The following is a 25,703-nucleotide window of genomic DNA, read 5'->3' on the forward strand; positions in this document are numbered from 1 at the left end:
TGGTGTGTAGAAAGACAAACCTCTGGGAGAAGGCAGGAGTTTTTGTTGTTGAACGCTTTAACAAGCTGCTCTCTTTGTGCGTCCAAAGACAACAGTCAGTGGTTCTGACTGCAGCTAGACTCAGGCCACGTCCCAACTGCCACCCTGTTCCCTAGATAGTTTACTACTTTTGACCAGGGCTCTTGTTCAAAAATAGTGCACTCGATCGGGAACAGGGTTGCAGTTGGGACGAACCCTCGACCTCCTGAAGTTATGGTAGTCACTTTACCTCAGTCCCTTCCTTTACCGTCCTAACTCACTCTAATACAAATACAGCCTAGCCTCAAACATGGACCCGCGGTCTGACCAGCGGTCACACACATCAACCGCAGCCTGACCGCCTTTTCAGGCTAGAGGATGTGAGGAAAGGGGATATGGCAGTTGTGATTGTGGTCAGCCAGGGAAATGGATTTGTGTAGAGGTGATTACTGGTTCAAACTCTGTGGGGTGTGGTCAGTAATTCTCCACTGAAGCAGGCAAGCCAGTTAACATTATATACATTTATTGCACGTTCAGCTGTAAATTTAAGAAAAATTATCTAAAAAATGACAGCTATAAAATAATGATTTAATCCTACCATAAAAATAATGATTTAATCCTACCATAAAAATAAATAAGGTCAGACCTCTTCTAAGAGCCACATCTGTCTGGGACAATTTTCTACTTGAAATCAGAGAACATTGTGCTACTTGTCCTCTGGGATGGATCTGATGTGCTCCTTGAAGTTGGTGTTGAGTTTGTGTGTATGTGTGCGTGTGTGTGTATGTGTGCGTGTGCGTGTGTGTATGTGTGCGTGTGTGTGCATGCGTGTGTGTGTGCGTGCGTGTGCGTACGTGTGTGTGTGTGTGTGTGTGTATGCGTGCGTGTGTGTGCGTGCGCGCGCATGGCCGTGTGTGTGTGAACTGGTTTCTGTGTCCAGATAATAACTGTTGTTTTTGAAGTAAAAAAGAGAGAAAATAGGAACTGATCTGAGTTCATCTGTTTGAGTGGGTGTGTTTGAACAGCTGTGTCTTGGTCAGTGTATCCTGTTTCACACAGCTAAATGGATTTTTAGTGCCCCAGAAAGCAAACTGCATGGAAGCCACAATTGTGATGTGAGAGGGAGCATTTTGTCTGTTTGCACCTCTTTAGGCTCCAAACTGTCCCAAATTGCATCATATTCCCTATGTAAAGTAGTGCATTATGTAGGAAATATTTTACCATTTGGGAAGCAGAATAAATATTGACTTTAGATTAAGTTTTGAAAAAGACCAATCAAAGACACAGTGATTATTTACAGACTTGAGCTCAACCAAGTATTGACATGTTTGTCAGGAGGGCGGAGCCTTCGTTTGATGCACGCAGCAGTGGAGGATGCTGGGATATACAGCTGCATTGTGTCCAACACGGCCGGAGAGGAGAGGAAGAACTTTGACCTGGACATCCTGGGTAATGACGTCAAGGACCTTTATCTTATCTCTCAGGCCTTTGACCTGAGAGAGAAATATGTTTTGCAGTATGACACTGGTGAATATTGTGATAGTGAGAATACCTGATAACCACTACTGGACGGACTTAACATGAACAACCAGTTTGAACGCAACTTTATAATCCCATTATAACGCCTACATAGATGGTTGAGGGCTGAGGGTTAGTACAGTAGTTGGTCAGTACAGTAGTTGTATTGCTCTTAACCTCTCTGGGATATGTGGGACGGTAGCGTCCCACGTGGCCAAAAGCCGGAGAAAATGCAGAGTTCAAATAAATTCCTATAAAAATCAAACTTTCATGAAATCACACATGTAAGATACCAAATTAAAGCTACACGTGTTGTGAATCCAGCCAACATGTCAGATTTCAAAAAGGCTTTTCAGTGAAAGCAAACGATGCTATTATCTGAGGATAGCACCTCCGTAAACAAAGAGAGAGAAGCATATTTCAACCCTGCAGGCGCGACACAAAACACAGAAATAAAAATATAAATCATGTCTTACCTTTGACGAGCTTCTTCTGTTGGCACTCCAATATGTCCCATAAACATCACAAATGGTCCTTTTGTTCGATTAATTCCGTCGATATATATCCAAAATGTCCATTTATTTGGCGCGTTTGATCCAGAAAAACACCGGTTCCAACATGCGCTACGTGACTACAAAATATCTAAGTTACCTGTAAACTTTGACAAAACATTTCAAACTACTTTTGTAACACAACTTTAGGTATTTTTTAAAGTAAATAATCGATAACATTGAAGACGGGATGTGTTCAATACAGGAAGAAAACAAACTGACGCCACCTTTCTGGTCACGCGACTCTAACAAACAGTACATTTGAAGTGATCCTCGTTTTGAACAGGGCTACTTCTTCATTACACAAAGGAAAAACTTTAACCAATTTCTAAAGACTGGTGACATCCAGTGGAAGTGGTAGGAACTGCAAGAAGGTCCCTTAGAAATCTGTATTCCCAATGAAAATTCATTGAAAAGAGAGTGACCTCAAAAAAAAAAAATCGGAATGTTTTTTCCTCTCGGTTTCGCCTGCTACATACGTTCTGTTATACTCACAGACATGATTCAAACAGTTTTAGAAACTTCTAATAATATGCATATCTTATCTTCTGGGGATGAGTAGCAGGCAGTTTAATTTGAGCATGCATTTCATCTGGACGTGAAAATACTGCCCCCTGTCACCAAGAAGTGAACCCTTTCCATGCATGTCATCTTCCAGTCCCCCCTAGCATTGTGGATGAAGGCACGGTGCAGGATGCCAAGGTCAAGGAGAAACACAACGTGACCCTGACCTGTGAGGTTGCAGGTCAGTGACATCATGGCAACACAACTCCACAATGACTAAAGTCTGAACATATCTCAATCCAAAATAGACTATTTTACAGTTCATACATACTGGAAATTATTTCACCACCCTGATGGTCGCTAAAATAACCTATTATTAACCGTTACCTAGGTAACCCAGTGCCGGAGATCACCTGGCTGAAGGACGGACAGTCATTAGGGACAGACAGACGTCACCAGGTGTTGTCTCACGGACGGTACCTGCAGATATCTGGTGCCCAGGTGGATGACACGGGCAGGTACAGCTGCCTGGCACACAACAGAGCAGGAGACCGCAGCAGACACTTCAACCTCAATGTACTGGGTAGGAGGACAACTACTCTCTCAGTATAGTTTATTTACATATGTATCCTTTCTTTATACTGGTATAAAAAGATCCCATTGAGGTCACATTTTCAGAGGGTTTGTAGGAGGCTTCTCTCAGTAAGTCACCGAGCCTGTGAAATCTGTCCTACTTTATTTCCATTTTGAAACCATTGCGTGACATGCTAAAGCTTCACAAGATGTTATCACTTTGTCATGGCTGTGTTTAAGATAAGAGGTGCTGTAGTATAAAAGGTTTACCCTGGTGATTTATCCTATGCATCCACCATCACCTTATCAAAAAAGCCCCACTAGCTTCATTGACCAAGAGTCTGAATCCCCTCTCCTCTCGCCCCCCCCCCTCCCCCCTCCCCCCAGTGTCCCCCACCATCGTGGGCTCAGGTCCCGAGGGCTCGGCTGAAGAGGTGACGGTCACCCTGAGCAGCCCCACGTCTCTGGTGTGTGAGGTGCAGTCCTACCCCCCTGCCCTCATCACATGGCTCAAGGATGGAACGCCGTTGGAGTCCAGCCACAACGTCCGAGTGCTGCCAGGTGGGCGGACCCTGCAGATCCTGAACGCCAAGGAGGAGGATGCTGGGAGGTACACATGTGTGGCCACTAATGAGGCTGGAGACAGCCTGAAGAACTACGAGGTCAAAGTTTACAGTGAGTGACAAAAACGTTTTGAAAGATGGGAGTGAGATAGGGAGGTACTACCTTTTAACTTGTCCAATGAGGACACGTCATTTTTTTGCCATGGTCTGTAACTATCTGTGTGGCTGTGTGATGTATGTAACTGTAACTCTCCTCTCTTCCTTACCTCCTGTCCTCTCCTGCAGTTCCTCCCCAAATCAATAAGAATGATGTCCCAGGTGAGGGACTGGCCCCCAAGGAGGTCAAGATAAAGGTCAACAACACTCTGACCCTGGAGTGTGAGGCTCAGGCCATCCCTACACCCTCACTGCAATGGTACAAAGATGGACAGGTCAGCACTTTACCTGTACACACACTCTACACTCTACACTCTCTCTCTCACTCTCTCTCTCCTCTCTCTTCTCTCTCTCTCTCTCTCTCTCTCTCTCTCTCTCTCTCTCTCTCTCTCCTCTCTCTTTCTCTCCTTTCTCTTCTCTCTCTCTCTCTCTCTCTCTCTCTCTCTCTCTCTCTCTCTCCTCTCTCTTTCTCTCTCTCTCTCTCTCTCTCTCTCTCTCTCTCTCTCTCTCTCTCTCTCTCTCTCTCTCTCTCTCTCTCTCTCTCTCTCTCTCTCTCTATCCTCTCTTTCCTCTCTCTTTCTCTCTCTCTCTCTCTCTCTCCTCTCTCACTCTCTCTCTCTCTCTCTCTCTCCTCCTCTCTCTCTCTCTCTCTCTCTCTCTCTCTCTCTCTCTCTCTCTCTCTCTCTCTCTCTCACTCTCTCTCTCTCTCTCTCTCTCTTTCCTCTCTCTCTTCTCTCACTTCTTCTCTCTTTCTCTCTCTCTCTCTCTCTCTCTCTCTCTCTCTCTCTCTCTCTCTCTCTCTCTCTCTCTCTCTTCTCTCACTCCTTCTCTCTTTCTCTCTCTCCTCTCTCTTTCTCTCCTTTCTCTTCTATCTCTCTTCTCTCTTTTCTCTCTCCTCTCTCCTCTCTCTATTTCTCTCTCTTTCTCTCTCCTGTCTCTCCCTCTCTTTCTCTTTCACACACACACACTGACCACGCATCATTCTACAACCAACCCTGATATTCTTCTGTTCCCCAGGTGCTAAGGGCAGATGACCATGTGACAATTAATGCCAACGGTCGTACTGTCAGGATCAAACATGCTCAGGTGTCCGACACTGGACGCTACACCTGCGTAGCAACCAACATCGCCGGGGAGGACGAGAAGGACTTTGATATAAATATACAAGGTGAACTGCGTTCCCATTGCATGTGCGATCTAGCCCCTCTGCAGGACTCTACTGTGAAGTCTTAGCAGAGGCTGCCATCTAGTGGTATGTTGGCTCATGAACTAGAAGAGAGTTGTAGCTAGTCCACTCTAGCAGGTTATAAAGAATTTGGCTAATATCATTCTTGCTACATAACAGTATTCTGTCTTAAAATCAGAATTCCTGGAATTTCCCAGGCATAGCCTGTCTAGGATATATGCCTGTCTAGGCTATATGCCTGTCTAGGCTATATACCTGTCTAGGCTATATGCCTGTCTAGGCTATATGCCTGTCTAGGCTATATACCTGTCTAGGCTATATGCCTGTCTAGGCTATATGCCTTTGATCTAAATCAACAGGTAGACATAAAGTTATTGTTCTCAAATATGTATTATTGGCACTGGCAGATAAACTTATCAACACTAAATAGACACTTTAACTTTACATGTCACAATTTCAGACGTAACAATGCACAAACAGTCTATTTTCTGGCAATGTATCCTCTCAATTTACCAGCATCGCTTCGCGCAGACCAAAAAATGTACTTGCTTTCTAGTTTGAAGTGCATGACACAGTTGACGGCATTGACACTCACAGCCTGCCTGTTTTCTCTCATTCACTACCATACATTCTAATTCCAGCGTGTACACGCTCGTTCACACGTAAACAAAAACACTTTCCGATTTGATTTGGGCTTTAGTCTTAGCAGAGGCTGCCCTCTAGTAGTAGGTGACAGTATTTAATCAGAAGCTGTAAATCTTAGCAGAGGCTGCCCTCTAGTGGTAGGTGACAATATTTAATCAGAAGCTGTAAATCTTAGCAGAGGCTGCCCTCTAGTAGTAGGTGACAGTATTTAATCAGAAGCTGTAAATCTTAGCAGAGGCTGCCCTCTAGTAGTAGGTGACAGTATTTAATCAAAGCTGTAAATCTTAGCAGAGGCTGCCCTCTAGTAGTAGGTGACAGTATTTAATCAGAAGCTTTAAATCTTAGCAGAGCCTGCCCTCTAGTAGTAGGTGACAGTATTTAATCAAAGCTGTAAATCTTAGCAGAGGCTGCCCTCTAGTAGTAGGTGACAGTATTTAATCAAAGCTGTAAATCTTAGCAGAGGCTGCCCTCTAGTGGTAGGTGACAGTATTTAATCAGAAGCTTTAAATCTTAGCAGAGCCTGCCCTCTAGTAGTAGGTGACAGTATTTAATCAAAGCTGTAAATCTTAGCAGAGGCTGTCCTCTAGTAGTAGGTGACAGTATTTAATCAGAAGCTGTAAATCTTAGCAGAGGCTGCCCTCTAGTAGTAGGTGACAGTATTTAATCAGAAGCTTTAAATCTTAGCAGAGGCTGTCCTCTAGTGGTAGGTGACAGTATTTAATCAGAAGCTTTAAATCTTAGCAGAGGCTGTCCTCTAGTAGTAGGTGACAGTATTTAATCAGAAGCTTTAAATCTTAGCAGAGGCTGTCCTCTAGTGGTAGGTGAAAGCATTTAATTACATCCTAAACATTGACTGTAGTAGCTGTCATAAAGATAACCCTAACTCTCTTTTTCTATCTCCGTCTCTTGCTCCCCTTCTCTCTCTCTCCTTTCAGTCCCTCCTAGTTTCCAGCGTCCCGGTGGGGTGGGAGATACCACCTCGACACCAGGCACTGGGGGTGATGTTAAGGATGTGGTACTAAACAACCCTATCTCTCTGTACTGTGAGACCAACGCTGTTCCCCCGCCCACACTCACCTGGTACAAAGATGGACGCCCAATGGCCTCCAACGAAAACGTGCTCATCATGCCTGGTGAGGAGAGGACCTTCAGTGCTGTGAAAAAGTATTTGTAACCCCTTCTTAATTTTCTCTACTTTTCCATATTTTTTATACTGAATCAGATCTTCAACCAAAATCTAATATTTGATAAAGGGAACCTGAGTGAACAAATAACACAACAGTTGCATACTTATTTAATTTATTTCATGAACAAGGTTATGCAACACCTCATGCACCTGTGTGAAAAAGTAATTGCCACTTTACACTCAATAACTGGTTGTGCCCCCTTTTAGCTGTAATGACTCCAACCAGACACTTCTTGTAGTTGTTGATCAGTCTCTCACGTCGCTGTGGAGGAATGTTTGCCACTCTTCCATGCAGAACTGCTTTAACTCAGCCACAATGGTGGAACAAACTCCCTCACGACGCCAGGACAGCGGAGTCAATCACCACCTTCCGGAGACACCTGAAACCCCACCTCTTTAAGGAATACCTAGGATAGGATAAAGTAATCCCTCTCACCCCCCCTCCCCCTGAAAAGATTTAGATGCACTACTGTTCCACTGGAGGTCATAAGGTGAATGCACCAATTTGTAAGTCGCTCTGGATAAGAGCGTCTGCTAAATGACTTAAATGTTAAATGTTTCAAGCATAAACTGCCCGTTTCATGTCCTGCCACAACATCTCAATTGTTATCAGGTCTGGACTTTGACTAAGCCATTCCAAAACTTCAAATTTGTTTCTTTTTAGTCATTTTCATGGAGACATGATTGTGTGTTTTGGAGCCAAAATTCCTCCACAGCAACGTGAGAGACAGATCAACAACTACAGGAAGTGTCTGGTTGGAGTCATTGCAGCTAAAGGTGGCACAACCAGTTATTGAGTATAAGGGGGCAATTACTTTCTCACGCAAGGGCATTGGGTGTTGCATAACTTTGTTAATTATTAAATAAAAGTATATATATTTTTTGTTATTTGTAAACTCAGGTTCCCTTTATCTAATATTAGGTTTTGGTTGAAGCTCTGATAACATTCAGTATAAAGAAATATGCACAAATAGAGAAAAGCAAAAAGGGGGCAAACACTGTGTGTGTGTGTGTGTGTGTGTCTGTGAGTTTCTCTGTGTGTGTGTGTGTGTCTGTGAGTTTCTCTGTGTGTGCGTGCGTGTCTGTCTCTGTGAGTTTCTGTGTGTGTGTGTGTGAGTTTCTGTGTGTGTGCGTGTGTGCGTGCGTGTGTGTGTGTGTGCGTGTGCGTGTGTCTCTGTGAGTTTCTGTGTGTGTGTGTGTGTGTGTGTGTGTGTGTGTCTCTGTGAGTTTCTCTGTGTGTGTGTGTCTCTGTGAGTTTCTCTGTGTGTGTGTGTGTCTGTGTGTGTGTGTGTCTCTGTGAGTTTCTCTCTCTGTGTGTGTGTGTGTGTGTGTGTGTGTGTGTGTGTGTGTGTGTGTGTGTGTGTGTGTGTGTGTGTGTGTGTGTGTGTGTGTGTGTGTGTGTGTGTGCGTGTCTGTGTATGTGTGTGTGACTCTGACTCTGACTGTAACTACCTCTTCAGGTGGGCGAGTGCTGCAGATCCCCAGGGCTCAGGCTGAGGATTCTGGGAGATATACTTGCTTGGCGGTGAACGAGGCGGGAGAGGACTCCATCCAGTATGACGTCAGAGTGCTGGGTGAGTAGAAGAGGAAAACACCACCCATCTAATCTGAGTTTACCTGGGTCAAAAGTATACGTCAAATCATTTCAAATACTATTTGGAATCCCAGGTACAAACTGACTGTGTGTGTGTTGAACCCCAGTGCCCCCCTCAATCCGCGGGGTGGACCGTGACCTACCTGAGGAGATGGTGATCCAGGTGAATAAGACCACAGTGTTGGAGTGTCAAGCGGACGGAAGTCCCACCCCTAAAATCACCTGGCTGAAGGACAGTCAGCCAATAAGCCCTAAAGGACCCCACAGACTGTTGTCCAATGGACGCTCCCTGCAGGTGACTGGACTATGCTGTAAAAAGGGCTTATTAAAATGGATTTGATTGATGGATTGATTAACGGATTGATTGAGGATTGATTCTTGGATTGATGGATTGATTTATTGATTGAAAAGCGAACGAGGTGCTATAGGGTTGGGAAAGGCTGGGGATTATATGAGGGGAGGAAGCTCAGTGAGAGACTGAAGGCTCAGGCCTTAGGTACAGTCACGTCAGCGAGCTGTCTGTCTCTTCCTCAGGTGGTGAATGCCCAGGTGACAGACACAGGCCACTATGTGTGTGTGGCTGATAACCTGGCGGGAAGCGCAGAGAAATCCTTCAATCTCAACGTCCATGGTTAGTCAGAACAGAGTTTTTATTGTGTTTTAATCTATGTTTTCCAGCCTCATCTCTCTGGTATCTTCATTAATATGGATGGGTGGGAGGGTTGATGGATGGATAGGTGGGGGGTGGGTGGGTGGAGGGATGGATAGGTGGGGGTAGATGGATGGAGGGATGGATAGGTGGGGGGGGTGGAGGGAGGGGTAGATGGATGGAGGATGTATAGGAGGGGGTGGGTGGAGGGAGGGAGGGGTAGATGGATGGAGGGATGGATGGATAGGTGGGGGGGGTGGAGGGAAGGAGGGGTAGATGGATGGAGGGATGGATGGATAGGTGGGGGGTGGAGGGAGGTAGGGGTAGATGGATGGAGGGATGGATGGATAGGTGGGGGGTGGAGGGAGGGAGGGGTAGATGGATGGAGGGATGGATGGATAGGTGGGGGGGTGGGTGGAGGGAGGGAGGGGTAGATGGATGGAGGGATGGATGGATAGGTGGGGGGTGGGTGGAGGGAGGGAGGGGTAGATGGATGGAGGGATGGATGGATAGGTGTGGGGGTGGGTGGAGGGAGGGAGGGGTAGATGGATGGAGGGATGGATGGATAGGTGTGGGGATGGATGGATGAATGGATAGGTGGGGGTGGGTGGGTGGAGGAGGGAGGGGGTAGATGGATGGAGGGATGGATGGATAGGTGTGGGGATGGATGGATGAATGGATAGGTGGGGGGTGGGTGGGTGGAGGGAGGGAGGGAGGGGTAGATGGATGGAGGGATGGATGGATAGGTGGGGGTGTGTGGGTGGAGGGAGGGGTAGATGGATGGAGGGATGGATAGGTGGGGGGTGGGTGGGTGGAGGGAGGGGTAGATGGATGGAGGGATGGATAGGTGGGGGGGGTGGGTGGGTGGAGGGAGGGGTAGATGGATGGAGGGATGGATAGGTGGGTGGGTGGGTGGAGGGAGGGGTAGATGGATGGAGGGATGGATAGGTGTGGGGATGGATGGATGGATGGATTGATTGATATATTGATAGCCAGGTTGTCTGTTTTCTCTCTCCTCCAGTCCCCCCCACCATAGTGGGAGCTAGCCCAGAGAATGTGACGGTGGTGGTGAATAACTTTGTGTCTCTGACTTGTGAGGCTACTGGGTTCCCCCCTCCCTCTCTGAGCTGGGTCAAAGACAGGAGTCCTGTACAGGCCAATACCAACGCACTCATCATGCCAGGTAACACATACGCATTTTAAATAATTTATTTGAATCCACAAATCACATTACAAATCACATTGGTTTCGCAACATCTAATGGGGATCCTAATAAAATACCAAATTACAGTCGAGAAGGATTCAAACATTTCAAAACACACGGATATCTGGACACTTTTGTAGAAAGCACCTTCTTCTCCAGACAGCTAGGCTAGCTGCTTTGCCTTCGTCCTACGCAAGCCTGCAATTCTGAAGGCCTACGTACTGTCAGCCTACGTTCATGGCTGAGACTTCCAAATATCAGCACTACAAATTTGCCCTGATAACCAAGGCTGTTCAGGAGTGACACGGGGCTGGTATTTCAATAACTTGGCAGCAACAAAAAAGTCAAAAGAGTAGCCCACCTTCTAAATAAGCCCTTCCCTCCGACCTCCCCCTACCTCCTAAATAAGCCCCTCCCCTGGCCTCCTTCCACCTCCTAAATAAAACCCTCCCCCGGCCTCCCCACCTCCTAAATAAGCCCCCCCGGCCTCCCCCACCTCCTAAATAAGCCCCTCCCCCGGCCTCCCCACCTCCTAAATAAGCCCCTCCCCCTGGCCTCCCCACCTCCTAAATAAGCCCTTCCCTCCGACCTCCCCCACCTCCTAAATAAGCCCCTCCCCCCGGCCTCCCCCACCTCCTAAATAAGCCCTTCCCTCCAACCTCCCCCACCTCCTAAATATGCCCCTCCCCCAGCCTCCCCCACCTCCTAAATAAGCCCCTCCCCCGGCCTCCCCCACCTCCTAAATAAGCCCCTCTCCCCGGCCTCCCCCACCTCCTAAATAAGCCCCTTTCCCGGCCTCCCCACCTCCTAAATAAGTCAAAAGTCAGTTTGATGGCAACACATCTCTGGAGGGAAAATGCACATTTAGTTTTTTGCAGATTTTTAATATTCACATGAAAATCTGTCACAAATTGAATGGAAACCTAGCTAATAATAACAATAAAAATAATCAAGTCAATCCCTTTCTCTCTCTTTCTCCCCCAATCCCTTCCTCTCTCCTTCTCCCCCAATTCCTTCCTTCCTTCCTTCCTTCCTTCCTTCCTTCCTTCCTTCCTTCCTTCCTTCCTTCCTTCCTTCCTTCCTTCCTTCCTTCCTTACTCTGTCTATCTCTGTCTATCTCTCTCTCTCTCTCTCTCTCTCTCTCTCTCTCTCTCTCTCTCCCCAATCCCTTCCTCTCTCTATCTCTCTCTCTCTCTCTCTCTCTCTCTCCTTTCTCTCTCTCTCTCTCTCTCTCTCTCTCTCTCTCTCTCTCTCTCTCTCCGATGCCTTCCTCTCTCTCTCCAGGTGGACGCACCCTGCAGATTCTGAGGGCTAAGATGTCTGACGGGGGGATGTACAGCTGTGTAGCCATGAACCCCGCTGGAGAGGCCAGGAAACTCCTCCACCTCACTGTGTTTGGTCAGTACCTGCAGCAGGACAGAACAGACAACACTACTGGACTGCTCTTTGACCTCTTGTGTCTCCTTCTCATATCCTTCTTCCTTCTCCTGTCTTCCATATACGGCTCCTGTCCACTCTATTACAAAAATATTACTCTCACCCCTGCCTCTCCCCTGGCTCTCCCCAGTCCCTCCCAGTATCAGAGACAGCAGTGGGGACTCTCCTGTGGTGGTGAATGTGCGTGTGGGCAACTCAGTGACTCTGGAGTGTGAGTCCAACGCTGTGCCCCCTCCCACCATCACCTGGTACAAGAACGGTCGGATGGTGACAGAGTCTGCCAACCTCCGCATCCTGGCACAGGGACAGATGCTGGAGCTGAAGGGGGCAGAGGTGAGAGACACAGAGGGGAGGTCTGAACCTATCGATAGGGGTGGGGTTAGGGGAAGGGAAGCGATGTGATTGGATGGGGTTAGTCCTCTTTGTGACTTTTCTATTGAAAGTTGTTATACTGATCCATCCCCTGTCCGTCCTCTGTGTTCCTAGGTGTCTGACACTGGCCAGTACGTCTGCAAGGCCACCAATGTGGCCGGACAGGTGGACAAGAACTTCCACCTCAACATCTACGGTAAAAATCATATTCTAGAAACTCAGACTTTAAACACTCAAAAAATCTCATTCTGATCACTGAGGATAAAAACGAGGAGATGGAGAAGAGAAACATATCTGAGTCTTTTGGTCAAACTGACCTAACTGTAAATCTCTGTCGCTCCATGTCCAGTGCCCCCCAATATAGACGGTCCAGTGGAGGAGAAGATAGTGGAGACCATCAGCAACCCTGTCACCTTTGCCTGTGACGCCACGGGCATCCCCCCTCCCAACCTCATCTGGCTCAAGAACGGTCGGACCATAGGTAAGCTGCACCCACAGTCATATAACTTGTTATTGTCTTATTTACTATCTCAAACTTCCAAGGTTGACTGGAAAGTAGTACAGTGACAGTATTCTTTTCTCAGAGAACTCAGAGTCTCTGGAGCTGCACATCCTGTCTGGAGGGAGTAAGCTGCAGATCGCCCGCTCCCAGCTCTCAGACTCTGGCACCTACACCTGTATGGCTTCCAACGTGGAGGGCAAGGCTCGAAAGAGTTACCACCTCACCATACAAGGTACATTATTATTGAGGTTACTCTTCAAGTTACTCTGATATCTCCATAAAAATATACAGTACAATGTTCAGTAAAAATGAATTTAACCTGGACAGAATATATATGCCAGTGGAGGCTGCTGAGAGGAGGACGGCTCATAATAATGACTGGAACCGAGCAAATGGTACCATTTGATACCATTCCTCTGATTCCGCTCCAGCCATTACCACGAGCCCGTCCTGCCCAATTTAGGTGCCAAGTTAGGTGCCAATTTAGGTGTGATATATATACACTACCATTCCAAATTTTTAGAAAAAAAATAAGTTTGTCCTTGTTTTTGTCCATTAAATTAACATCAAATTGATCAGAAAAACAGTGTAGACATTGTCAATGTTGTAAATTACTATTGTAGCTGGAAACGGGTTATTTTTTTAATGGAATATCTACATAAGTGTACAGAGGCCCATTATCAGCAACCATCACTCCTGTGTGACACATTGTGTTAGCTAATCCAATCATTTTATAAAGGCTAATTGATCATTAGAAAACCCTTTTGCAATTATGTTAGCACAGCTGAAAACAGTTGACCTTCTTTAGATGAGTTGAGTATCTGGAGCATTAGCATTTGTGGGTTCGATTACAAGCTCAACATGGCCAGAAACAAATGTCTTTCTTCTGAAACTCGTCAGTCTATTCTTTTTCGGAGAAATCAAGGCTATTCCATGCAAGAAATTGCCAAGAAACTGAAGATCTCGTACAACGCTGTGTAATACTCCCTTCACAGAACAGCGCAAACTGGCCCTAACCAAAAAAGAAAGAGAAGTGGGAGGCCCCGGTGCACAACTGAGCAAGAAAACAAGTACATTAGAGTGTCTAGTTTGAGAAACAGATGCCTCACATGTCCTCAACTGGCAGCTTCATTAAATGGTACCCGCAAACACCAGTCTCAACGTCAACATTGAAGAGGCAATCTTAACCCATCTTTATATTTTATTTTTATTGGGCAGTCTGAGATATGTCTTTTTCTTTGCAACTCTGCCTAGAAGGTTAGCATCCTGGAGACGCCTCTTCACTGTTGATGTTGATAGTGGTGTTTTGCGGGTACTACTTAATGAAGCTGCCAGTTGAGGACATGTGAGGTATCTGTTTCTCAAACTAGACACTCTAATGTACTTGTACTCTTGCTCAGTTGTGCACCGGGGCCTCCCGCTCTTCTTTCTATTCTGGTTAAAGCTGTGCCTACTTTGAAGAATCTAAAATAAAATAAAACATTTTGATTCGTTTAACACTTTCTTGGTTACTACATGATTCCATATTTATTTTACCTTTATTTAACTAGGCAAGTCAGTTAAGAACAAATTCTTATTTTCAATGACGGCCTAGGAACAGTGGTTTAACTGCCTGTTCAGGGGCAGAACGACAGATTTGTACCTTGTCAGCTCGGGGATTTCAACTTGCATCCCTTCGGTTACTAGTCCAAAGCTCTAACCACTAGGCTACCCTGCTATGTGTTATTTCATCGTTTTGGTGTCTTCACTATTATTCTACAATGTAGAAAATAGTAAAAACAAAGAAAAACCCTTGAATGAGTAGGTGTATCCAAACTTTTGACTGGTACTGGATATATACTAGTTTGTTCTGAATGAACAATGATCTGATTGGCTGTGCCTTGATTAGCTGTGCTCTGTGTTAGTCCCTAATCTGATTGGCTGTGCTCTCTCTCAGTCCCTCCCAGCATCTCAGGATCGGAGATGCCCAGTGAGGTGGGGGTGCTGCTGAATGACAGCGTCCAGCTGGTGTGTCTCTCTCAGGGAACCCCGCCCCCCTCCATCCAGTGGCTGAAGGATGGAAAGGCCCTCAAGGCAGGATCCAGGGGACTCAGGTACACATCAACCCCCTGCCCCTATCTCCTAGCTCCTAGCCCCTAACCCCTAGCTCTTAGCCCCTAACCCCTATCGCCTCACCCCTAACCCCTAGCTCCTAGCCCCTAACCCCTAGCTCCTAGCCCCTAACTCCTAGCTCCTAGCCCCTAACCCCTATCTCCTAGCCACTTAGGATATCTGAGAGGTCTGGATAGGTCTATCAAAATGGCTAAAATTGGACGTAACCTATCTAAGGAAAGGTGGAGCTATTCTGAGATTGAAAGGATCTGGACAGAGGAACTGGGATGACGTCCATGGGGTTTCTGATGTTTCTCTATATTCATATTAATGCTTTGTTTTCATCCTCATTCTATCCAGGATCAGTCTAGATGGCAGCACTCTGACTGTGTCTGGAGCTCACACCTCTGACAGTGGGAAGTACACCTGTGTAGCCACCAACAAGGCTGGAGAAGAGGACCGGATATTCAACCTCAATGTCTATGGTGAGTTTAACTCTCTCTCAGCCCCTCTCTTCCATGCATGTATTCCTTACTTTGTGAATGAAGAGTTTTTCTCTCTCTCCCTCCTATCTTCTTTCCATCTTCTGTCCTCTTTCGTTCGTTTGTGTGTGTGTGTGTGTGTATGTGTGTGTGTATGTGTGTGTGTATGTGTGTGTGTGTGTGTGTGTGTGTGTGTGTGTGTGTGTGTGTGTGTGTGTGTGTGTGTGTGTGTGTGTGTGTGTGTGTGTGTGTGTGTGTGTGTGTGTGTGTGTGTGTCCATAGTGCCTCCTGTGATCAAGGGGAACAGTGATACGGCTGTGGTTTTGACCACCGTTCTAGACAGCTCCATCAACATAGAGTGTATTGCCGTGGGTTACCCTCCACCTCAGCTCAACTGGCTGAAGAACGGACTGCCTCTCCCTGTCTCCTCACAGATACGCCTGCTCTCTGGCGGACAGGTGCTCAGGTAGGTCTGGGGTTGAGTGGTTATATATCGGATTCTGTATGGAATGTACTCTATCTTTCAATGTACATATATAAAGGAAAGAGCAATGTATTTAAAACTGTTACATGAATACTGCTTTATTCTGTATACTGTTTCAAATTGTTGTACTGTATGTCACACAGTAGTTTGCCCTTTTACTGCAGTGGGCTAAATCAGGGTCACACAGTAGTTTGACCTTTTATTGCAGTGGGCTAAATCAGGGTCACACGGTAGTTTGACCTTTTACTGCAGTGGGCTAAATCAGGGCCACACAGTAGTTTGACTTTTTAATGCAGTGGGCTAAATCAGGGTCACACAGTAGCTTGACCTTTTACTGCAGTGGGCTAAATCAGGGTCACACAGTAGCTTGACTTTTTAATGCAGTGGGCTAAATCAGGGTCACACTGTAGTTTGACCTTTTACTGCAGTGGGCTAAATCAGGGTCACACAGTAGCTTGACTTTTTAATGCAGTGGGCTAAATCAGGGTCACACAGTAGTTTGACCTTTTACTGCAGTGGGCTAAATCAGGGTCACACAGTAGTTTGACCTTTTACTGCAGTGGGCTAAATCAGGGTCACACAGTAGTTTGACCTTTTATTGCAGTGGGCTAAATCAGGGTCACACAGAGTGTTTCTTAAACAAATCTACTTAGAAACAAAAGTATACACTTCACACACATATTTATGGACTTTAAAAAGACACCTGTACCATGTCAGATATAGAGATTAAATGTATTTCATTTTGAGTTTGCAACCCAATACTACACTTTATATATTCTGCCTCATCAGGATTAATGTGTTGTTCCATTCTGTCTCTGTCAGGATTAATGTGTTGTTCCATTCTGCCTCATCAGGATTAATGTGTTGTTCCATTCTGCCTCATCAGGATTAATGTGTTGTTCCATTCTGCCTCTGTCAGGATTAATGTGTTGTTCCATTCTGCCTCATCAGGATTAATGTGTTGTTCCATTCTGCCTCATCAGGATTAATGTGTTGTTCCATTCTGTCTCTGTCAGGATTAATGTGTTGTTCCATTCTGCCTCATCAGGATTAATGTGTTTTTCCATTCTGTCTCTGTCAGGATTAATGTGTTGTTCCATTCTGCCTCATCAGGATTAATGTGTTGTTCCATTCTGTCTCTGTCAGGATTAATGTTTTGTTCCATTCTGTCTCTGTCAGGATTAATGTGTTGTTCCATTCTGTCTCTGTCAGGATTAATGTGTTGTTCCATTCTGCCTCATCAGGATTAATGTGTTGTTCCATTCTGTCTCTGTCAGGATTAATGTGTTGTTCCATTCTGCCTCATCAGGATTAATGTGTTGTTCCATTCTGCCTCATCAGGATTAATGTGTTGTTCCATTCTGTCTCTGTCAGGATTAATGTGTTGTTCCATTCTGCCTCATCAGGATTAATGTGTTGTTCCATTCTGCCTCTGTCAGGATTAATGTGTTGTTCCATTCTGCCTCATCAGGATTAATGTGTTTTTCCATTCTGCCTCTGTCAGGATTAATGTGTTGTTCCATCCTGCCTCTGTCAGGATTAATGTGTTGTTCCATTCTGCCTCATCAGGATTAATGTGTTGTTCCATTCTGCCTCTGTCAGGATTAATGTGTTGTTCCATTCTGCCTCTGTCAGGATTGCGAGGGCTCAAGTCTCAGACGGCGGCACCTTTACCTGTGTGGCATCCAACAGGGCTGGTGTGGACAACAGGCACTACAACCTACAGGTTCACGGTGAGTTCAACACAATACGTTAATAACAGTATACAAAATATCACAATAACCCCCCCCCCCCCCAACTCCAAAACCCTCACTAACCCAATACGGTCCTGCTTTTGCAATATATGACCTTGTCATGGGGCCCAGCGGCTAGATGAGTTAGATAAACACTGTGATGTTATCTGCCCCTGCAGTTCCTCCCAGTCTGGACGGGGTGGGGAGTAAGGAGGATGTGACGGTGGTGAGAGGGAACCTGGCCTCCCTACTATGTATAGCTGATGGAACTCCAAGCCCCTCCATGTCCTGGATGAGAGAGGGGGAGGCCCTGGTCCCTGGACCCCACGTCAAGCTGCTCAATGTGGGCACCACGGTACAGATCATCCAGGCCAGGGTGGAGGATACGGGACGCTACACCTGTGTGGCAAGAAACAGCGCTGGCCAAGCCAGCCGACACTTCCACCTCAAAGTACTGGGTGAGTGGGAGTACATATACAGTAGCAGTCAATCGTTTGGACACACCTACTCACACCTACTCACTCACTCAAGGGTTTTTCTTTATTTTTACTATTTTCTACATTGTAGAATAATAGTGAAGACACATATGGAATCATGTAGTAACCTGTCGCGCCCTGACCATAGAGAGCTTTTTATTCTCTATGTTGGTTAGGTCGGGGTGTGACTAGGGTGGGTCATCTAGGTAATTATATTTCTATGTTGGCCTGGTATGGTCCCCAATCAGAGGCAGCTGTTTACCGTTGTCTCTGATTGGGGATCATATTTAGGCAGCCATTTCCCCTTTGTGCTTTGTGGGATCTTGTTTTTGTGTGTAGTGTTTATGAGTACTGCATTTTCTTCACGTTTGGGTTGTTGGTTTATTGTTTTGTTTTGCTTTGCTTTGAGTTTCACACAGTAATAAAGATGTGGAACCCAGATCACGCTGCACTTTGGTCCACTTATTATGACGATCGTGACATAAACAAAAACGTGTTAAAAAAAATCTAAATATATTTTATATTTGAGATTCTTCAAAGTAGCCACCCTTTGCCTTGATGACAGCTTTGCACACTCTTGGCATTCTCTCAACCAGCTTCATGAGGTGGTCACCTGGAATGCATTTAAATTAACAGGTGTGCCTTGTTAAAAGTTCATTTGTGGAATTTCTTTCCTACTTACTGCATTTGAGCCAATCAGTTGTGCTGTGACACGGTAGGGGTGGTATAGGGGTGGTATACACTGTAGGGGTGGTATACAGAAGATAGCCCTATTTGGTAAAAGACCAAGTCCATATTATGGAAAGAACAGCTCAAATAAGCAAAGAGAAACAACAGTCCATCATTACTTTAAGACAATGAAGGTCAGTCAATATGGAAAATTTCAAGAAATTAAAGTGCAGTCGCAAAAACCATCAAGCGCTATGATGAAACTGGCTCTCATGAGGACCGCCACAGGAAAAGAGGACCCAGAGGTAATTAGCGTTAACTGCACCTCAGATTGCAGCCCAAATAAATGCTTCACAGAGTTCAAGAAACACATCTCAACATCAACTGTCCAGAGGAGACTGTGTTGATCAGGCCTTCATGGTCGAATTTCTGCAAAGAAACCACTACTAAAGGACACCAATAAGAAGAAGAGACTTGCTTGGGCCAAGAAACGCGAGCAATGGACATTAGACCGGTGGAAATCTGTCCTTTGATCTGATGAGTCCAAATTTGAGATTTTTGGTTCCAACCGCCGTGTCTTTGTGAGACGTAGAGTAGGTGAACGGATGATCTCTACATGTGTGGTTCCCACCGTGAAGCATGGAGGAGGAGGTATGATGGTGTGGGGGTGCTTTGATGGTGACACTGTCTGTGATTTATTTAGAATTCAAGGCACTCTTAACCAGCATGGCTACAACAGCATTCTGCAGCGATACGCCATCCCATCTGGTTTGCGCTTAGTGGGACTATCATTTTCAACAGGACAATAGCCCAACACACCTCCAAGCTGTCAGGGCTATTTGACCAAGAAGGAGAGTGATGAAGTGCTGCATCAGATGACCTGGCCTCCACAATCCCCCGACCTCAACCCAATTGAGATGGTTTGGGATGAGTTAGACCACAGAGTGAAGGAAAAGCAGCCGACAAGTGCTCACCATATGTTGGAACTCGAGAGGATGCCAAAAGTGTGCAAAGCTGTCATCAAGGCAAATGGTGGCTACTTTGAAGAACTTCAAATATAAAATATATTTTGATTTGTTTAACACTTTTTTGGTTACTAAAAGATTCCGTATGTGTAATTTCATGGTGTTGATGTCTTCACTATTATTCTACAATGTAGAAAATAGTAAAAATAAAGAAAAACCCTTGAATGAGTAGGTGTCCAAACTTTTGACTGGTACTGCATGTGTCTATGTCTGTATATATGTTCTGTCTGTCTGTCTGTCTGTCTGTCTGTCTGTCTGTCTGTCTGTCTGTCTGTCTGTCTGTCTGTCTGTCTGTCTGTCTGTCTGTCTGTCTGTCTGTCTTTAAGAAAGACAGATGACCCCACTCTCAGTATGTAGTGCACCCACAGAAATGTTTTGGCTCCAATAGACTTCATCAGGTAACACACGCACACGCACACGCACACACACACACACACACACAGAGGGCTGGGCATTACCTGTTGAAGTCTATTGAAGCCAAAACATTTCTGTGGGTGCACTACTGTATATACTGAGAGTGGGGTCATCTTTCTATCTTAAAGACAGGCAGACAGACAGACACACACAAACAAACAGGCAGGCAGACAGTCAGACAGATATACACACACAGACAGACAAACAATAGGCAGGCAGACATACACACACCGACAGGCAGACAGACACACCGACAGACACACCGACAGACAGACAGACAGACAGACAGACAGACAGACAGACAGACACACACCGACAGACACACACCGACAGACAGACAGACAGACAGACAGACAGACAGACAGACAGACAGACAGACAGACAGACAGACAGACAGACAGACAGACAGACAGACAGACAGACAGACAGACAGACAGACAGACAGACAGACAGACAGACAGACAGACAGACAGACAGACAGACAGACAGACAGACAGACAGACAGTGTTTGAGAGAGCGTCTGCTAAACGACTAAAATGTAAAATGCCTCTCTCAGACCCCCCTCGTATCAACGGTTCGGGCGTGGCAGCGGAGGTGTCTGTGGTAGTGAACCATGTTCTGGAGCTGCTGTGTGAAGCCACAGGTATCCCCGCCCCCACCCTCACCTGGATGAAGGACGGACGGCCGCTCCCCCAGACAGACAGCCTGCGCGTCCTCAGAGGAGGGGAGGTGCTCAGGATCTCCTCCCCACAGGTGAGAGGGAGGGACAGAGATGGACCTAATAATCCCAGAAGGGACTCATTGAGCTCCATCCCTCCTGTTCAGGAGTAGTGAGGTTTGAGGGCGTAATCTGATTGAAGGAAAGAGCTCTCTTTTTTTCCAATATCAATTTTGTCTTATTTAACACATAACTTCTCTTTCACCCCGCAGCTGGAGGACACAGGGAGGTACACCTGTCTGGCCAACAGTCCTGCAGGAGACGACGATAAAGACTTCCTGGTCCGCGTGCATGGTGGGTAATGAAGTTATATCGTGTATGTGACCTGACCAGGGCATACTACTGGACCTAATAATGAGTTGTTGCTTTTTAATGTAACATGTTATTTCATGTTCTAACTGTTTTGTGGTGATGATATCTTCCTAGTTCCCCCTAACATCGCTGGGGAGAGCACGCCACAGAATGTGTCAGTGCTGCAGAACAGACAGGTGACTCTGGAGTGCAAGTCAGACGCTGTCCCTCCCCCAGCACTCACATGGCTCAAAGACGGCAAGCCACTCCAGGTAAATAACACACCTGTCCTGTGTGTGTGTGTGTGTGTGTGTGTGTGTGTGTGTGTGTGTGTGTGTGTGTGTGTGTGTGTGTGTGTGTGTGTGTGTGTGTGCGTGAACATGTATGTGTGCTTGTGTACAGACACAGGCCTGATGTCCCTCCCCTCTCTCCGTAGGCCTCCCCTCGTGTGCGTATACTGTCCAATGCGCGTTACCTCCAGATCAACATGGCTGAGCTGGGGGATGGAGCTCAGTACACCTGTGTAGCCAGCAACATTGCTGGCAAGACCACACGACAGTTCAACCTGGCTGTTAATGGTACAGAACTCAGAGAGAGTCAGAGACAATGACACCATTATCCCATTGAATATGGCTGGTCCTGTGCTTAGAGCCTCTAAAGAATAGTAGTGGGACCTAAGATGTGTGTGTGTGTGTGTGTGTTTTCAGTTGCTCCCACCATAGCAGAGGGCCCTCTGACTGTAGCCGTCCACATAGACCAGCCTGTGGTGTTGGAGTGTATTGTGAGTGGAGTGCCCGCCCCCCGCGTCACCTGGAGGAAACATGGAGCCATTCTGGCAGGAACCAACCCCAGGTCAGACCACGTCGCACACTGATGAAGTCGTTACATGTTATATGAAGTGTTGAATGCTGTTGTTTTGGGCAATCAGCGTCCAGTTTTCAAACTACCCTGTTTATAATATGTTATACGCAGGATTTGTGTCAGACACTCAACATTGAAGATACAAGTTTTAAGACTAGGATATGATATTTACAATGAGACATTATCCTAAATGTGTGTCCACACTCCTGTCCTGCACAGGTACATGTTTGCTGAGGATGGCTCGCTCCACGTCCCCTCAGCCCAGGTGACTGATACAGGAAGGTATCTGTGTATGGCCACCAACCAGGCTGGGACACAACGCAAGAGAGTCGACCTGCAAGTCCACGGTGAGAAGAGGGCTGAGCCTCTCACACACATATACACACACACATTTAATGAATGAATTTCACGCCTATCCATTGTGTTCTAGTTCCCCCCTCTATCTCCCGCGGTCCCACCAACATAACCGTGACAGTGAACGTTCAGACTACCCTCTCCTGCGAGGCTACGGGCATCCCCAAGCCCACGGTCAGCTGGACCAAGAACGGTCAAACACTCAACACAGACCACAACCAGAATATGTACAGGTTGAAACAAGTGTTTTCTTCTCTCTCTGTTTCTTACCTCTTGTTGCTCCCATCTCATAACACTCTGAGATCAGTTCTTAGACTGACAGAAAGTTCTCAGAACCCCAAAACATGGTCTGAAGCTTCCGTTCCCTCTGTTGTCTCCAGGTTATTGTCGTCAGGTTCTCTGGTGGTCATAGCCCCCACAGTGGAGGACACAGCTGAGTATGAGTGTGTGGTGTCTAACGAGGCCGGAGAGGAGGCCAGAGCCATACAGCTCACTGTCCAGGGTGAGTACTTACAGTACGGGTGTCAGGCATATGTGTATTGGTGGCAGGGAAGTCAGGCGCAGGAGAGTCAAACGGAGTGTAAAATGGAGTCTTTTAATAATGTCATAGTAACATGCTCCATAACACTAAACAGGAAAAGAACATAAACAAATATGGGTAGGAAGACCCGTCGCGCACCTATACAACAACACTACACTGACAATAAACAATCTCTGACAAAGACATGAGGGGAAACAGAGGTTAAATACACAACAGGTAATGAATGGGATTGAAAACAGGTGTGTGGGAAGACAAGACAAAACCAATGGAAAATTAAAAATGGATCAATGATGGCTAGAAGACCGGTGACGTGGAACGCCGAGCACCGCCCGAACAAGGAGAGGCAACGACTTCGGCAGAAGTCGTGACAACGGGAGACCATCTGAACACAGATGGATTGTTAATCAACTAATTAATCAACTAATAGGACACAGGTGTAAACAATACAGACAGACACAAACGAAAAGGAAAAAATGGATCGGTGGCAGCTAGTAGGTCGGCAACGACGACCGCCGAGCACCGCCTGAACAGGGAGAGGAGCCGAAGTCGTGACATTGATATTATTTACATGTTTTTTAAATGTTGGCTTGAATGTCATTTTAATGACAGTGGAGTCAGTTGATTTCAATGGTTCTGATTGATTCCTTATCTGCATTTTCAAGCTGACTTCCTAAATGGACATCTTCAATAGCACTGAGGTCCAGTTTGGTAAAAGCAGTCTCTTCCTCTGCAGTTCCTCCCTCCATAGCGGATGAAGCCACAGAGCTGGTGGTGAGCAGACTGTCCCCACTGGTGATTGGCTGCACTGCGTCAGGAGTCCCAGAGCCCATGCTGCACTGGAGTAAAGATGGGATGAAACTCCCCAAGGAGGGGAACAGTTACAGCATCCTGTCCTCAGGTTAGACTGTTCATTATTATAGATATTACTGCTGGGTGTTGAGAGGAGGAGAAGGATCACAACATCCTGGTTAGACTGTTATAACTACTGGGAGCTGGGTTCTGTTATTACTACTGGGAGCTGGGTTCTGTTATAACTACTGGGAGCTGGGTTCTGTTATAACTACTGGGAGCTGGGTTCTGTTATTACTACTGGGAGCTGGGTTCTGTTATAACTACTGGGAGCTGGGTTCTGTTATTACTGCTGGGTGTTGAGAGGAGGAGAAGGATCACAACATCCTGGTTAGACTGTTATAACTACTGGGAGCTGGGTTCTGTTATTACTACTGGGAGCTGGGTTCTGTTATAACTACTGGGAGCTGGGTTCTGTTATTACTACTGGGAGCTGGGTTCTGTTATTACTACTGGGAGCTGGGTTCTGTTATAACTACTGGGAGCTGGGTTCTGTTATAACTACTGGGAGCTGGGTTCTGTTATTACTACTGGGAGCTGGGTTCTGTTATTACTACTGGGAGCTGGGTTCTGTTATTACTACTGGGAGCTGGGTTCTGTTATAACTACTGGGAGCTGGGTTCTGTTATTACTACTGGGAGCTGGGTTCTGTTATAACTACTGGGAGCTGGGTTCTGTTATAACTACTGGGAGCTGGGTTCTGTTATAACTACTGGGAGCTGGGTTCTGTTATAACTACTGGGAGCTGGGTTCTGTTATAACTACTGGGAGCTGGGTTATGTTATAACTACTGGGAGCTGGGTTCTGTTATAACTACAGGGAGCTGGGTTATGTTATAACTACTGGGAGCTGGGATCTGTTATAACTACTGGGAGCTGGGTTCTGTTATAACTACTGGGAGCTGGGTTCTGTTATAACTACTGGGAGCTGGGTTCTGTTATAACTACTGGGAGCTGGGTTCTGTTATAACTACTGGGAGCTGGGTTCTGTTATTACTACTGGGAGCTGGGTTCTGTTATTACTACTGGGAGCTGGGTTCTGTTATAACTACTGGGAGCTGGGTTCTGTTATAACTACTGGGAGCTGGGTTCTGTTATAACTACTGGGAGCTGGGTTCTGTTATAACTACTGGGAGCTGGGTTCTGTTATTACTACTGGAAGCTGGGTTCTGTTATTACTACTGGGAGCTGGGTTCTGTTATAACTACTGGGAGCTGGGTTCTGTTATTACTACTGGGAGCTGGGTTCTGTTATAACTACTGGGAGCTGGGTTCTGTTATTACTACTGGGAGCTGGGTTCTGTTATTACTACTGGGAGCTGGGTTCTGTTATAACTACTGGGAGCTGGGTTCTGTTATTACTACTGGGAGCTGGGTTCTGTTATAACTACTGGGAGCTGGGTTCTGTTATAACTACTGGGAGCTGGGTTCTGTTATTACTACTGGGAGCTGGGTTCTGTTATTACTACTGGGAGCTGGGTTCTGTTATTACTACTGGGAGCTGGGTTCTGTTATTACTACTGGGAGCTGGGTTATGTTATAACTACTGGGAGCTGGGTTCTGTTATTACTACTGGGAGCTGGGTTCTGTTATAACTACTGGGAGCTGGGTTCTGTTATTACTACTGGGAGCTGGGTTCTGTTATAACTACTGGGAGCTGGGTTCTGTTATAACTACTGGGAGCTGGGTTCTGTTATAACTACTGGGAGCTGGGTTCTGTTATTACTACTGGGAGCTGGGTTCTGTTATAACTACTGGGAGCTGGGTTCTGTTATTACTACTGGGAGCTGGGTTCTGTTATAACTACTGGGAGCTGGGTTCTGTTATAACTACTGGGAGCTGGGTTCTGTTATAACTACTGGGAGCTGGGTTATGTTATTACTACTGGGAGCTGGGTTCTGCTTTTACTACTGGGAGCTGGGTTCTGTTATAACTACTGGGAGCTGGGTTCTGTTATTACCACTGGGAGCTGGGTTATGTTATAACTACTGGGAGCCTGGTTCTGTTATAACTACTGGGAGCTGGGTTCTGTTATTACTACTGGGAGCTGGGTTCTGTT

At 46.2% G+C, this 25,703-nt stretch overlaps 1 protein-coding gene across 3 annotated transcripts in view; it reads left to right on the forward strand.

The window, feature by feature from the left end:
* Positions 1-25,703, forward strand: part of hmcn1 (hemicentin 1) — a 282,581-nt gene that overhangs the window by 207,983 nt on the left and 48,895 nt on the right. For all 3 annotated transcript variants that reach the window (XM_065009245.1, XM_065009247.1, XM_065009246.1), the window contains exons 47-76: positions 1,354-1,467; positions 2,746-2,832; positions 2,983-3,174; positions 3,552-3,839; positions 4,013-4,158; positions 4,901-5,051; positions 6,650-6,847; positions 8,361-8,474; positions 8,602-8,789; positions 9,029-9,125; positions 10,165-10,326; positions 11,632-11,745; positions 11,915-12,117; positions 12,271-12,352; positions 12,506-12,637; positions 12,741-12,890; positions 14,595-14,751; positions 15,110-15,234; positions 15,514-15,697; positions 17,351-17,448; positions 17,628-17,906; positions 20,589-20,785; positions 20,963-21,044; positions 21,177-21,313; positions 21,478-21,619; positions 21,749-21,893; positions 22,122-22,249; positions 22,333-22,489; positions 22,637-22,758; positions 23,531-23,695. In XM_065009245.1, the coding sequence (XP_064865317.1) occupies positions 1,354-1,467; positions 2,746-2,832; positions 2,983-3,174; positions 3,552-3,839; positions 4,013-4,158; positions 4,901-5,051; positions 6,650-6,847; positions 8,361-8,474; positions 8,602-8,789; positions 9,029-9,125; positions 10,165-10,326; positions 11,632-11,745; positions 11,915-12,117; positions 12,271-12,352; positions 12,506-12,637; positions 12,741-12,890; positions 14,595-14,751; positions 15,110-15,234; positions 15,514-15,697; positions 17,351-17,448; positions 17,628-17,906; positions 20,589-20,785; positions 20,963-21,044; positions 21,177-21,313; positions 21,478-21,619; positions 21,749-21,893; positions 22,122-22,249; positions 22,333-22,489; positions 22,637-22,758; positions 23,531-23,695 (4,536 nt within the window). The remainder of the gene's footprint in view (positions 1-1,353; positions 1,468-2,745; positions 2,833-2,982; positions 3,175-3,551; positions 3,840-4,012; positions 4,159-4,900; positions 5,052-6,649; positions 6,848-8,360; positions 8,475-8,601; positions 8,790-9,028; positions 9,126-10,164; positions 10,327-11,631; positions 11,746-11,914; positions 12,118-12,270; positions 12,353-12,505; positions 12,638-12,740; positions 12,891-14,594; positions 14,752-15,109; positions 15,235-15,513; positions 15,698-17,350; positions 17,449-17,627; positions 17,907-20,588; positions 20,786-20,962; positions 21,045-21,176; positions 21,314-21,477; positions 21,620-21,748; positions 21,894-22,121; positions 22,250-22,332; positions 22,490-22,636; positions 22,759-23,530; positions 23,696-25,703) is intronic.

Source organism: Oncorhynchus nerka, linkage group LG24 (genome assembly GCF_034236695.1).
Source record: "Oncorhynchus nerka isolate Pitt River linkage group LG24, Oner_Uvic_2.0, whole genome shotgun sequence".
Classification (NCBI taxonomy): Eukaryota; Metazoa; Chordata; class Actinopteri; order Salmoniformes; family Salmonidae; genus Oncorhynchus; species Oncorhynchus nerka.